At 38.3% G+C, this 15,823-nt stretch overlaps 1 protein-coding gene across 1 annotated transcript in view; it reads left to right on the forward strand.

The window, feature by feature from the left end:
* Positions 1-15,823, forward strand: part of MSH3 (mutS homolog 3) — a 127,316-nt gene that overhangs the window by 392 nt on the left and 111,101 nt on the right. The window contains exons 2-7 of the mRNA XM_081088645.1: positions 1,385-1,505; positions 4,419-4,639; positions 8,173-8,388; positions 10,258-10,374; positions 10,662-10,779; positions 12,433-12,578. Coding sequence (XP_080944771.1) covers positions 1,385-1,505; positions 4,419-4,639; positions 8,173-8,388; positions 10,258-10,374; positions 10,662-10,779; positions 12,433-12,578 — 939 coding nt within the window. The remainder of the gene's footprint in view (positions 1-1,384; positions 1,506-4,418; positions 4,640-8,172; positions 8,389-10,257; positions 10,375-10,661; positions 10,780-12,432; positions 12,579-15,823) is intronic.

The following is a 15,823-nucleotide window of genomic DNA, read 5'->3' on the forward strand; positions in this document are numbered from 1 at the left end:
AGGTGCTGGAAGATAAAGGGGCGGATCGGGCAGGTGAGGAGGGGAAAAGCCTGGCCAGCCTCCTGTAGTTCAAAGATTGTAGTTTCCACCGGGAAAATAGACTTGAGGCCAAGATCACACGGATTCTTTCTGGCCGACCAGAGACAGGAAAGGTCTCCTGACTCCCATTCTGATGAGGGCGGGGGCCTCTGGGCCAAGGATACATCTTTTAACCTACATCCAACTCCCCCCCCCCCCCCCCCAATTTTGTCCCTGGATTGAATGTTAAGAGGAGTTTTATTTATCCTATTCGGGTTTTTTAGGTGCTTCCCTTCAACTGACTAAAATAAGTAGTTGTGGGGTTTGTTTGTTTGTTTTTTACCAGGGACACTGCCCCTCCGGGGAATGCCTAAGGGTGAGCTCTCACTGGGGTCCTTGATACAGTATTTCTCAAACTGAGGGTGTTGAAGGGGATTGCAGATTGGCTTTCAACTACCTTCTAAGTTTTAATGAGGGTGACAGCTTGGCTGCTTCAAAATCTTGTTTCCTTAATTTATATTTTTTCCATAGAGTGATTGGTTCTCTCCTGTTTTAATTTTTTTTGACAGGAGCCTACATTTTTTTTTAATATATATTTTATTGATTTTTTACAGAGAGGAAGGGAGAGAGATAGAGAGTTAGAAACATCGATGAGAGAGAAACATCGATCAACTGCCTCCTGCACATCTCCTACTGGGGATATGCCCGCAACCCAGGTACATGCCCTTGACCGGAATCGAACCTGGGACCCTTCAGTCCGAGGGCCGAGGCTCTATCCATGAGCCAAACCGGTTTTGGCAGGAGTCTACATTTTTATGAATTCACCAAGATTTTATTTTATACCCACCATTTAGAGGGTATCTGATGAAGGACTTAAATTTTTGACAGGCTTCCTGCCAACAAATGTTCACAGTCTTGTGGCATCTTCAGTGGTGAACATAAAATGTAAATTACAATTAACATTTCAAAAGTTATACTGTTCTTTTATTGTCTGTCTAATTTCACCTTTACTAAATAGTTTTTCTCTTAAAGGTATTTTATTTAACATGTGTAAGTAGAGTAATTCAAGTTCTATAACTTGAAGTAGGTGAAGGCTGCCCGAGTAAAGGTGACAGCCTTGGTTCTGATTAATTCTAGCAGGACTTGAGAAGCTGAGGCTCATGACCGGTCAGTCTCCACCTTGTCTTTGATGATGGTAAAAACATTCACCCATAGGTCTTTTCAGAAGTCCAAGTAGGTGATTGTAGAAAGGAAGGATGGCAAGGACCTTGCTGTCATTCAAAAGTAAGGTTTAAATTATTTTGCATACACATAGTGTTTTGAGATGAGAGAGATGATACATCATTTTCTCACTTTCCTGATATAGGTTGCGGAAATTGACAGAAGTACAAAGAGACCACTAGAGGCTGATGGGCCTGCTAAGAAGAAAGCAAAGAAAGTCCAAGAAAAGGAAGGGCAAAGTGATTCAGTAACGTCTGGGAACCCTGGTGAGTTCTGTGGCAGTGATTTTTTCATTCTCACCAGTCATGGCTCTGATATTCTTGCATTATCCACAGGGCAGAGGAGGCGGTTTGGAGAGTTTTGCCATCTTTTTCCTTTGTGGAGAAAGGCCTCCATTATGCTTGAGTAGAGTGGCCCGCTCCATCAGTGGTGGTGGTGTATGTTAGGAGGTTGGAAGAGGTAGGGGCTGGAGTTCTGCAGTTTGGCTGGAGTTCCGTCTAGGTAATTTTTGTCCTGATTATAAAAGTAAAACATGTTTGTTGTAAGAAAAAGCAATACAGAGATGTAGAAGGTTGACAGTGAAAGACCCTGTAACTCCTCCCTTTCAGTGAGGCCTACTGCTAATTTGGAGGATACGGTATATTCTTTGAGGTTTTTCTGTTTATACACTTGTATATGTACACACATAGACCCACAAATTAGTTAATATCTTATAAGTTGTTTTATATGTACATGTTAATTTACAACTATATTTTTCCACTTAGCAGAACATTTGGACGATTACCAATGTCAGGACATGTAGATCTCCCCTGTCCTTTTTTTAGTGTGGAACTGCTTTTTCTGTATGCGGAAAGGTCTTGGATGAAACCATTCCTGAGGTCCTAGACCTCTATATGTGATGTTGGATATATTGGTGGGTGAGCAGATTTTTCTCTGGTTTTGGCCTGAGAATTTGTGATAAGGGAAGACAGAAAATGCTTCTTTTTTTTATTACCCTCATACCTGAACTGATATAAGCCTTTCTGAACTGACAACAGCTCAGGAATGAAGCTTTGTGGTTGAATCTTCCGTGGGAGTAGGGGAGCAGATTAGGGAAGGATGGTAAGGAGGGCATGAAAGTGCTCCATCAAGGGGTCTCACCACACACATACTAAGTCCTTGTCCCTAGGTCCACATTGCTCCAGATCTGGCTAAATGAACTCTGAAGCTTGTAGAAATAAGGTCATAGAAATGGAAGTTTTTGAAATATGAACTTTACATACAGTTTACTTAAAAAAATAAATAAATAATGGGAAGAAAAGAGGAGCATCCACCAGCCAGAAGAGTCGCTGGCTACTTCATCTTAAGCTTTTTTTAATTACAGTTGACATTCAGTATTATTTTATGTTAGTTTCATGTGTACAGCGTAGTGGTTAGACATTTATATAATTTATGAAGTGATTCCTCCTGATAAGTCTAGTACCCACCTGGCACCATTTATAGTTATCACAGTATTGTTGGCTACATACCACATGCTATACTTTACATCACCTCAAGTTTTTTAACATGTCAGTTTTAGATATTCCTTCTTTTGTAAGATTTGCACCCCGCCTCCATCTTAGGAAATTTTTAAAAATATCCTTAAAATGGAAGCCCTTGTATAATATACAAACTTATACTGTTGAAGATTGATTCAAGTATATATTTGGAAACAGAGAGTAATAGTAAATAGAATGAATATATACAATTGGAGGGATTCAAATAGACATTTTCCTAGCCATGAGATTAATAAGAGATAAGGTAAAGTATACATCTGAAGAGAGGTTTAAATAGAAATATGAAAAGTTTTAAACTTTTAGAAATGAGCCAACACAACTCTTGCCTTCAGAGTGTTTTTGCTTTAAAAGGGAAGGTAAGAGATGATAAATGCAGCCCCAGTTTCCTTCTATATAATAGCAGCTATCTAAGTAGTATTGCTGTAACGGGTAAAATAATGTTTTCTGTTACATAGCAAATAACCAGTAAATGTACAGCAAATAATCAGTTTCCCTTCTTTTATGGATTGATTGCTTCTGGAGTAAATGCTAATTGGCACACTATGGTAAGTGCTATGGAGAGATATGATCTGTTACAGGAACATAGAGAAAGAAAATGATCTTTAAGCTGGGGAATTAGCAGAGCGTTTCATGGGAAAGGTAGCTTTGAGATGGCTCTTGATGAAAGAGTATAATGTTGACATGTGAAATTGGGGGCCAGGGCTTACCAGGGAGAAAGAATAGCGTGAGCAAAGCTGTGGAGGCAGGAAAGCAGGTGTGTCTGGAGTGGTGATCTGGTTTCCTTGTGCACTCTTGGTTTCAGTATCTTTAGGTCTTTCCATTGAGCTGGTCAGAGTTCCCAGTCCAGTCTCCCAGCTCCTGCCTAGGGGAGAGCTTCGTTCTGCGAAGTGGCTCTCAGAAGAGGTTGTGTTTCTCATCATATAGTCAGACTGTATTTCCAATAGTGTGCCCTAGCGTACAGTAAGACTGTATTTCCATGAGTATTCTTTTGTCTTAGGCACAGTACTGCATCTCAACTGGGCCTGATTTACCTTTTCCAGAGAATTCTGCAATCCTCTATTGATGTGGAGGAAGGACAGCTGTCCGTGAACTTAGAGTAGGCTAAGGGTATCTAGGGATCAAATTCCTTGAAACCAGCCCTCTTTATTTTATGGTAGAATCTCCCTTCATTCCATTTTCAGAGCTACTGGTGCCCTAATTCCTGAACCTTTTAAGCATTTTATGTTGTAAATATAGGACTGGTTCTTGGTTTTCTTCACTACCCATTTAGGCTTTAGCTTTCAGGTATGCTAAATAGGTTATTGTTCATTCATTTTTCATTTTAGCTTCAGATATTTCATTTGCAAGTCTCACCTCTCCTTTTTTTTCTGTACTTATGGGCATATAAGTTTTTTGTGTTTTGTTTTTTTAAAGCAAAATCCTATAGTTTCTAGTGGGTTTTTAGGACCAAGTGAAATTAGAAACTAGATATATGTTTCAAGTATGCCATCTTTACCCTGAACCCAAGTTTCTTTATTTCCTTATCAGTATCATAGCTAGAGTCATTGCTTAATACAAAACTCCCTCTTACAAATTCTATGCTGGTGATGAATTGACACGAGACAAAATACTACTGTTATATTTTCTTCTGATTTGTTAACTAAGAGCCAAGGAAATGTCTGAGGACCAGGATTGTTTTAAAGTCTCTGGAAAAATTGAAAGAATTCTGCTGCGATTCTGCCCCTCCTCAAAATAGAGTCCAGAGGGAGCCTCTGCAGGAGAGATTTGCAGTTCTGCCAAAATGTACCGATTTCGACGATATCAGTCTTCTGCGTGCAAAGAATGCCGCTTCTTCTGAAGATTCCAAATCTCAAACTAGTCAAAAGGTATGTAATAGTTATATCAGTGAATACCCAATACCTAGAATAGTAGGTTCTGAAGTGTCTTTAGGTTCTGTCGGTCCACTCAGGGAATTCCCAAACTTGGCTGATCACTTGAATTAGTTGAAGGAACTTTTACTTTTTTTGATTTTGAAATCCCTAGAGATTCTAATTCACTGTGTATTAAGGAGGAATGAATTGGTTTGTATTAAAACAAAATAAAATAAAAGCCTCAAGAGATTCTGATGTATGACCTCTGGATCAGGAGCTGTTCACTACTTAGGGGATTCTTTGTTGAAGTTTCTTAACAGTCCTCTTTATAGTTTCCATGATTAGCCTGGACAGTCATGATGGGCAACTTATATTGATGTTTTGAGGTTTTCAAAGGTAAACCAACTGAATATGGGTCCTTCTACTGTTTTATAACTTATTAATGTTTTTCATCCTTGCAAAATCTGGGAATTTAACTCTTGCTCCATCATGGAATTCTGCAATTCAGAATAGTGGTTTTCAGCCCACCTTTAAATTAGAATCCCTGGAGAACTTAAAAAAATACTGATGGCAAGAACTTTTTCTTAAAATTGTATATTGGTTTTCAATAAGAATTGAGCATGGGTATTGTTTAAAAGCTCTCATTTTAATGTGTAGTCATGGTTGAGAATGACTGAATTAGAGAAGTAGTCTTTATATTTATTTGAGTGATTTAAATCTAATGAAATCAATAGATTCTTTCCTCAGAAAAATATCAAGCTAAAATCCATTGACTTACCTTAGATCATCAGGGGAAAAAAGGTGTTTTGTTCTTATTTTTAATTTCTTTTTTTTTTTTTAATATATTTTATTGATTTTTTACAGAGAGGAAGGGAGAGAGATAGAGAGTTAGAAACATCGATGAGAGAGAAACATTGATCAGCCGCCTCCTGCACATCTCCTACTGGGGATATGCCCGCAACCCAGGTACATGCCCTTGACTGGAATCGAACCTGGGACCTTTCAGTCCGCAGGCCGACACTCTATCCACTGAGCCAAACTGGTTTCGGCTTTAATTTCTTTTAATACTTAAAGCAGTTAACCAGAGTGTGGTAGTCACAAAATATAGAGGCCATACATCAAAGAACTTATAAACTTATATGCATAGCCCATGGACATGAACAATGGGGTGGTGAAGACCTGGGGCGGGGAGGGTACAGGCTGAGGGGAGGAGTGGGAAGAGGCATAAAGGAGGGGAAAATGGGAGACATTTGTAATACTGTCAACAATAAAATAAAAAATATAGAGAGAGGTAAAAAAAAATTTGTCTATTGAAGCTCACAATTTATTAATTGGAGGATTTGCTCTAGGACTTCACAAGAGCCTATCTACTATAGCTTTATGCATAGAATGACCCACTTGGCATTTTTGATTCATGGAAAATTAGAAGACACCAGTTAGAAGGGACCCCTAGAAGTAGTATATGGGTATTATTATAAGTGATAGCTGAGTATTTGATGGCATAGAAGGGTAAAGAGAAGTGGAAAAAAGCTGCAGAATGAACTTAAATGCCCAGTGGTCTGAGACCCTTAGTGTGGGTTCAGCAACCCCGTAATTGTTGATAGGTCCTGAAATTTCCATCTTATTAATCTGATCCCTCTGAATTGTCAAGATAAAGTTAAATTGAGTTCAGAATGCCATCTCTGGGAATATGAAAGAGTACAATATATCTGAGAAGTATTTTTCCTCAAGTGGTGAAAAAAATGTTGCTTACTACTCGAGGATACAGATTGACTTATACATATATGAACCTTTTTCCTGGATACCTATTCTCATTCCATATATGAATAAGGACTTTATAGTAAATCTCCCCCCCCCAGATTTTTAATATGTAGTATTCTTAAAGTTTACATAAAAATCATGAAAATGAAGTAGAAAATCCCCATCAAAATTAAAAGCAAATACTTTGTCCAGTCTGATAGGTTGACCCACTTTTCTCTTGGCACACCTCTCCAGAGCTAACTGTTGTGTTATTGCCGATCTTTAGAAGTTTGCTGGGCTACACTTTCAGATAAATTGCATCTGTACCTGCTGTTCCAGCCAAGCTGAATTTCTAAACATTTAGAAAATGCTAAGTACATGTTCCTGGGTTTTCTCTTGGGCTGGAGTTCCCCTCTTTGAGCCATATAGGGCGTTTCTCTTTATCTCTTTACTTCCCCTGTTGGTCCCTAGTTTTTAGGTCATAGTTTAAATTCCAGGGGTAGTTGGTAAGTTTTTTTAGATGTTGGCAGTGACACAGTGACAATTAATTAGAAGTTGGATTTATCCTAAAAATTTGTCTCATAAGCAAGGAATTTGCTCTAAGCTGTGAATTGCAATTAATTATGGTTTTCATACAGGAAAGCTTAGATACAGGAATACTAATGTTGAAAATGTAACCTTGTAGTTTATGCTTTCCAAAAGTTCTTTATTTTTTAAAATATATTTTTATTGATTTCAGACAGGAAGGGAGAGGGAGAGAGATAGAAACATCAGTGATGAGAGAGAATCACCGATTGGCTGCCTCCTGCACACCCTCTACTAGGGGATCGAGCCCACAACTTGGGCATATGCCCTTGACGGGAATCGAACATGGGACCCTTCAGTCCACAGTCTGATGCTCTATCTACTGAGCCAAACCGGCTAGGGCCAAAAGTTCTTTATTTTTTTTATTTCATGAAGAATACTAGTAATAAATTAACTGTGTCATTAAATTACACATGGACCTCTTTCCTTATTAAAAATGTGGAGAACCACTAAAATCTCTAAAGTACTATCACCCCAATAAATTTGATAAAAAAATAAAATCTTTAAATTACAACACTACTTTTCTAAAAGTTGTAATCATGGTTCTTTTTGGGATTATTTATGGACATACTATCTTTTAGACTGTGCTTGGAAATGTAGAATATTGCAACTTTAGCTGCTCACATGCCTGTTGAAAGTGATTCTGCTAAAGAGAGACAGATTCATGCCTGCTGACTATGCCTTACACACCTGGAATAAATAATGAAAAGGAAAACATTAATTACAATAGGTTTAGTGAAATTAAATGTAAATAGAAGTATACAAAACATTACAATGTTTAGACTTTCAAAATTGTATTAATTACACAGCAGTTTAGTTTGGCTCATATTTTTGGGGTCTTTTACTTTGAAAAAATTTTAAACCTACACAAAAATTTGGCCAAAACCGGTTTGGCTCAGTGGATAGAGCGTCGGCTTGTGGACTGAGGGGTCCCGGGTTCGGTTCCGGTCAGGGGCATGTGCCTGGGTTGCGGGCACATCCCCAGTGGGAGGTGTGCAGGAGGCAGCTGATCGATGTTTCTCTCTCATCGATGTTACTGACTATCTCTCTCCCTTCCTCTCTGTAAAAAATCAATAAAATATAAAAAAAAAAAATTTGTCTTAATATACTGTGTACTCCTCAAATTCACCAATTGTTAGCTTTGTGTCCAATTTGCATTCTCTCTCTCTGGGAACTGATGTTATGGTTAGTACTTTTGAAACTATAAAACTCTTCATTGCCAGGACAAGACACTTTCTGATCTCAGTCATTTTGGATCATCACATGGGAGTTACGAAAACTTACAGAAAATTTCTGATTCTAAACCACCTAACAAAAGAACCAAAAGCATCTATACGCCATTAGAATTACAGTACCTAGAAATAAAGCAGCAGCAGAAAGATGCAATTTTGTGTGTGGAATGTGGATATAAGTATAGATTCTTTGGGGAAGATGCAGAGGTAAGTTGTTTTTTCAAACACTGTTTCATGTTTTTCTTGTTCAGCCTTAAATATTTTCCAATATTTTGTTTCATTTTTTAAACTTAAAATGATGTGAATGTGATTGCCCTTTAAAATGCTGTCATTTAAAGTAAAAACTAAAAATAAACACAAACTTCGTGAATGCTGACTTGTGGGGGAGGAGGTGAGGAGTTCCCGTTGGGATGTTGGTGCTTATTTTCCATGGTCTTAGCCAGCCGTGGGCAAACTACGGCCCGCGGACCAGATTCGACCCGTTTGAAATGAATAAAACTGAAAAAAAAAAAAGAAAAAAAAAAGACCGTACCCTTTTATGTAATGATGTTTACTTTGAATTTATATTAGTTCACACAAACACTCCATCCATGCTTTTGTTCCGGCCCTCCGGTCCAGTTTAAGAACCCATTGTGGCCCTCGAGTCAAAAAGTTTGCCCACCCCTGGTCTTAGCTCAGTACCTTTTCATCCATCAAACATTGATTGGATGGATCAATTAGTGAGTGAACCATAATCATGTGAGTCTCTGTGTTTCCTAAAGAAGATTTAAGCAAGAAAAAGTTCTTGAGATATAAGTTCCTCTGTTTACCCTTAGTTTATGGATTTTCACAGCCAGCAGCATTATTAAGTCTGAATTGAAGAGCCTATTAACTCTGCCAGCCACCAACAGATGTTTGAAGTCTTACAGGTCTCTGTATACTAGTCATCTTGCTTTCTTAGTCTAAGTTGAGTTTGAATTTTGGGTATGTGAGATAGGCCTAAGTTAAGACGGTTAGAAGTGAATTTGAGCACTTGATGGCAAGCTTAGGGAAATGCTTTGTTGGAGTCCTGGGTGATTTTGATGATTTCATCGTTTTAGGCCTAGTTGGGTTGCACACAATCAGAGGATGATGAGGTGGCACTTCTGCTGCCTCATGGGTGGGAAGTGAAGACTTGGCCAACTTTTTTCTTCCAGTTTCCTAAATACTGTTGTGACAGAAAGTGGTGTTGTCTAGTTCAGATGACATTATGCTGTGTTCAATGTTAAGAAGTTAGACTCAGAAACAGTCAGCATGTTTTCTGTAGGCAGGAGCAAATATGTAGCTGGCATCTTATAAGTGAAGGGGTGAAAGGACATGCTGTTCTCTCCCCTTCTCTCTAGGTCAAATGATAGGTCAAATGATAGAGAAAATAATACTCTTCTCTAGGTCAAATGATACATTTCTACATTAACTTAAAAGGCTCATGTTTTTCTGAACTAATACAATTCAGAAAAGGATGGGGGAGGGGAGCGAGAATGCTGGAATGATGAGCGTTCTGTGGCTCTAGTGGGCAGTCTCTGAGCCATGGCGCTGTCTAGAAGGATGCAGGGAATCAGGTGGTACTGCCTGGTTCTGCATTTCTATCACTCATGCATCATCAATTAGCTAGCCACACCAGGGGGTTCTCTTCTCAAGTTCCTCAAAGAAGCCCTCTGTCCAAGTAGGTTTATAATTATGTATACATTCCTTAGTATCTCCTAATTTTCAGTTATTTGCATATGGTATCAAATACTTATTCCAATACAGGGAAAGCATAGCCCTTTAAAGTTTTGATAGAGCTAAGGACATAGAAGTAGACCTGTCGTATTCTTCTGAGTCATTTATAGGTACAGATGTTGACCCTGAAGTTAGGCCATGGGAAGGGCCCAAAACACCAGGTTTAACTGTGGGCTACTACACAGGGAATGACTTGTAAACGTTTTATTGATACACCATGCAGACAGAGGACACAAATCCTGCGTGTATACCTTGATGGATTTTTAACAAAGTGAACAAATGCCACACAGGGAATCTTACAATAGAAATTTATTGATATCCTCTTTTTCAATTTTTTAGATTGCAGCCCGGGAGCTCAATATTTATTGCCACTTAGATCACAACTTTATGACAGCAAGCATACCTACTCACAGACTGTTTGTTCACGTGCGCCGCCTTGTGGCAAAGGGATATAAGGTCAGCTTTGGCTTCAACTTGTGGGAAAGGGGGATCCGATTCTCTTCCAGAGTGAAAACATGTTTTGTACGGTGGTAGTCTCATTGGTTTTGGAATTTGGCATTTTGGGAAAGTGAAAGTGTGCATAATTAGCTTTATATCTTCATGAGTTTTAACATATTATATATTTAGGGTAAATTTTTAAAAGACTAAGGTAAATGTTTCAGAAATAACCTTTTAAAATCTCAAAACATGTTTAAAAATTTTTCATTACATTTGATATTTAATATTACTTATTTTTGTTGAAGGTAGGAGTTGTGAAGCAAACTGAAACAGCAGCATTAAAGGCCATTGGGGACAACAAAAGTTCAGTCTTTTCCCGGAAATTGACTGCTCTTTATACAAAATCTACGCTTATTGGAGAAGATATCCTTTTTGAATAGGAAATTTTATCTTAAATTTTAGAAATCTTTGTTTTAAGTAACATTTAAAAAAATATCTGTTCTTTCAGTGGGTATCTTTTTGATGAGATGAGGTGGTATATTACTTTGACCTTTGATTAGTGTGCTACTGAAGAGCTAGGGTTGGTAATGGCTGGAAACAAACATTTTTTTTTTTTCAAATGCTATAGTAAAAGGAGAGTGTATCAAACTTTTAGAGCAAGAAAAAGGACAGTCTCATACAAGATGATAGCAGGTTATCAACTGATTTGCAATCACATCTTCCCCAGGCCTGTGTGGGCAGTGGTTAGGCACTTCGGGCCTGTAAGCTCCTTCAGATCGTCCTAACACAAGACCTAAAAAATAACTTCTTAGCTTCAAAATGTGAAAAGAAAAGTACAAAGTCAACATACAGTTAATTGCTTATAAAACATAGTCCATCTTCGTTAATTGTTAGCTTCATAAAAATTGTATTATTTTTGAAAATGGATTATAGGCGGAGCTTTCTTTCTAAGAATCCTTAGTGGACCGTGATTGCTCCAAAATGTATGGTCATTTATAAATTCAATGAGTTAACTTGAAACAAAATGACTTTACTAGCAAAGTCATAAAATTATGTCAATTTTTTTAAAAACCAAAAAATTATGTATTAAATGAGATAAGCATGTATTTTAAAATGTGTACTGTGGGATGGAGTCAGGTCTCAGAATAAAAGAATATAGCGATAAGATCTTAAATGATACTGTGTGAAAGTAATATGTATTACAGTTTATTGCAAATCTGCATATTTAGAGACCTGCTTAGCTTCTACCCAAATTATGAAGACCGTTTTGCTTTATTAATGTCATGAATAGGGGATGGCTGTCACTCAGAATGGACCCCAAACCATTAACAGCTCTGTGGAATTCCAGGCTGGTCAGGCTATAAGATTGGTAATTTTATTGTTTCTTTTGCCTGAACTTGAGTCTCTTAATGAAAGCCTGCTCCTAAAACGGTACTCTTCCCTGCTTCTCTTTTGCTACTGTGATAGCTTTTATCTGCTGATACCCAAATTGGAGGTCCCCAGACTGACCTTGTCTAAAGTTAGCATTTATCTCTGAGAATCTAATTAATGGATTCAATACACACACACACACACACACACACACACACACACACACACACACACGCCTGAATGTATGTTTCTGTTTCCTTTTTAGGTTTTCTTTTCTCCTGTCTTTAAAAAAATTCTCTTGCTATTTCTGAGAGCTATTAGGCACTTTAAAGGAGGAAAGTAATTTATGCTATTTTAGAGTGTGTGTGCTTTGACTTATGGAATTAAATATTAGGGGATTGTTAAGGATTCAGGTCTCAGCATCATCCAAGTAAAGAAGAGGGTTAACATTTGGGTTTCCACAAGGTCTGAGGGTTTCTCCTAAGCCCTTTGGAAGCGAGAAGATAATAGTTGTCGGTCCTCATGAGCCTTATATCTTGGGGGACATAAGGCATGTAGGTATGATCAGAGTAAATCAGAAAAATGAATGCTGTATGGGAGATTTGTGCACAGAGCAAAAATGCCTGGAAAAATAAACCATTAACTTAAAAGGAGAAAAACAGTTAATATTAATGGGAATATATATTTTTCTTTAATAATTATTACATGTGAATCCTTTAGTTCAGCTGGATGATGCTATAGATATCGATGAGTTAATGACTGATACTTCTACTAGCTACCTTCTGTGCATCTGTGAAAATAAGGACAATGTTAAGGACAAAAAGAAGGGGAACATTTTCATTGGAATCGTGGTGAGTACTTTGTAGGTGAAGAATAAATGATAGATGTTCATGGTATCTCGGAATATGAGCAATCATGTATGGTTTATAATGAGGATATCTGATGAAGTATGCCCTCAAGCAATTGTACTTAAAAAAATGTTTCCTCATAATTTTATATGTTTAGTTACTAGCTACAATTTTCTCATATGGATACTTGGCACTCTATGCCGTGGAGAGATCTAGGTAGTTTCTGTTGTGTGCTTTAGGAGTTTAGGGTTGAAGACAGACACAGTGATATGCATGGATGTGAACAATATACAAATAGTGCAATAAAACACTAAACTGACACATGCATGGATAGCAAAGGGTTTTACAGGTTTCTTCTAGAGGTTTGAAATTAAACACATGATTATGGGATTGTTGTGTATAGATTTGGAGGAAAGCATAGGAAAGGGGAGGGGAAATGATAGTTGGCCAATATAATCAGTCTTCCAAATAAATGTAATTTGTGAATCAGAGTTTGATTGATCTTGCCTTTTGACAATTTGTGAATAAATTTACCTGTGTACAGACCTACCTGAGTTCTGCTCAATAGTCTAGACTTTTTAGGGCCCTTCAGAGCCATTAGACTCCCTTATTCTGTTGTAGGTTAAGCAAAAATAGGATTCCTTGCTTAAAAAGTAATTCTTTTTGTTTTATTTAATTTTGCAATTAGCTGCAATATCAACAAAATTCTTACAACCCACTGTCTCCAAAGTACTTTTTAATACCTTATTCTGGTATTAGTAACTTGACATTTGCCTCACCAACTCAGCCTAAAGAACAGAGTTGCTAGTATACAGCTTAGTGCTTTTAAAAGTACCCTCTGGCCCTCTGCCAAAGCTAACACTTAACTCTCAAGTGTTTTATTGGGACCTGTTCTTGGCCTCAGTGACCCTTTTGGGTTGATGATATCCAGAGCTCTGGGTCCCGGCTGCACCTCTCTTCTGAGTTCTAGACTCTTTCATCCAGCCCTTTACTGGACAAGGCACTCAGAATTTGCCCTGCCCTCTCAAACTCAGCGGGGCTGCGATAGAACTCTCCTTCCTTTACCCCGAATACGGTTGTTACTGGGTTTGTCCCCATCGTCAGGAGTGTCGCATGTCCCCTAGTCAGTCCCTAAGAATTATCTGATAGTCTGAAATAAAAGGCTTTACTGTTGTAGTGCCACTGCATCCAGGCCCTCTACCTTCAGCCTGGGCAATGCAGTTTTACACAGACTGACTTGGGTTTCTCAGCGTCACATTATCACACAGAGTAATAGGTGTTGCAATATAGACCATTTCTCTGATTTAAAAAAGCAAAGGGGGATTTGTCTGGCTGATAAATTTGTTACTTGAACTTCTGTAAATGGCTATCATAAATGTTAGGTTTGTAGAGTGGGAGATAAAATTACATATGTATATACTATTATATTTTAGTCCAGCTATCTGGACACTAGAGGAAGGCCTTTGGGCTAGAATTAAGTAAATTGCTTGAGCAAAAATGAAGGATTTTTAAAAATTATAAAGTATTCAAGAGGAAAAATGCCTAAAACAGGATGCATAAATACAGTGTAGTGTGAGATAACCACTGAGGTCGAGAAATATAACACTGCTTACAGAAGGGCCCCTTCCCTCCAGCGGTTACTGTAATCCAGATTTCTGTGGTAATAATTTCCTTGCTTTTCCAGTTTTACCACCTTAAATGACATACAAATGCGAACATATTATATGTATTTTTTGGGTTTTTGTTTGCAAAGTACTATTTGTATATGAGATTTATTTACACGTGTTACTGTAGTAGTTCTTCCATTGTCATTTGCTTTGTTGTATTTTATTTTATGATCTACAGTTTATTCATTTTTTTTTGTTGATGTACATGTGGGTTTTTCCAGTTTTGGGTTATACAGAGAACACTGCTATAAACCTTTTTGTACATGAAACCTTTTGTCTGAGTTTCTCAAGAGTATATACTTAGGGGAGGAATTGCTGAGTTAGGGCGTATGGATGTTTCAGCTTTCCTTAGAACATGCCTGGCTGTTTTCAGAAGCAGCTCTGTCAGTTGACTTTCTGTCAGGCACGTGTGGGTGTAGGGATTGGTTATTTTTTTCTCCTGTTGGCTAATACAGTCTGTAACTAGCCCCATACATTTCTGAAGTGGATGAGTGTGGCCTGTGGAATCAGACTACATGAATCTCGGCTCCGTCACTTTATTGCCCTGAGACTTTGGGTAAATTACCTGAGAACTTTTTTCACTTGATTTAAATCACGATCTTTTCCAGTTTATCTTTGCTATTATTGGCTTGGGCTGAGAGGGGATGGCTTTTATTTTATTTTATTTTATTTTTTTATTTTTTTTTTTAAATATTTTATTGATTTTTTACAGAGAGGAAGGGAGAGAGATAGAGAGTTAGAAACATCGATGAGAGAGAAACATCGATCAGCTGCCTCCTGCACATCTCCCACTGGGGATGTGCCCGCAACCCAGGTACATGCCCTTGACCGGAATCGAACCTGGGACCTTTCAGTCCGCAGGCTGACGCTCTATCCACTGAGCCAAACCGGTTTCGGCAGGGGATGGCTTTTAGTTATCATCATTCCCTGGATAGACTCTCTACTTGGGGTTCATTCAGAGTTTGTTGTATTTTTTTTGCAAGAGTTAATAGTTTTTATTTATTAGTTTTATATAATTGATAAGTAATTTATTACTACTCTTGTGGCCAGTTTACCAGGAACATGTCACTTCATACTTTTAGTGATGGCAGATGCTGTTGTACAGTGCTTTATAGTTTACAAAGCATTCATGTTTGTTTTCTGATTTAAACCTTTTAATAACGCTGTGCGGGAAGTAGGCTGGTTTAGTCCCACCTAGAGAGGAGGAAACTGAGGGTTTGGTGACTTGTCACAGTCACGCCATCAGGTTTGTTAGGTCAGGGAGGACTTGGACTCGGAATTGCTCTAAAATCCCTTCTAGCATGGCTTGGATAGTGCTGAATATGACTTCTTATTAAGAGTCTTGAGGAAGAGAACCAAGATGGCGGCATAGGTTAACGCCTGAGTTTGCTGCTTTGAACAACTACTTCAAAAGTGAAACTAAAAGACGGAAGGGACATCACCCAGAACCACTGGAACACTGGCTGAGTGGAAGTCCTACAACTAGGAGGAAAGAGAAACGCATACGGACACTCAGAGGAGGCGCAGTGCTGAAGTCAAATTCTGAGGTGCGGAGTGCGCGCGCGGAGCGGGCTGGCGGCG

The sequence above is a fragment of the Myotis nattereri genome (genome assembly GCF_964212035.1).
Source record: "Myotis nattereri genome assembly, chromosome: 4".
Classification (NCBI taxonomy): Eukaryota; Metazoa; Chordata; class Mammalia; order Chiroptera; family Vespertilionidae; genus Myotis; species Myotis nattereri.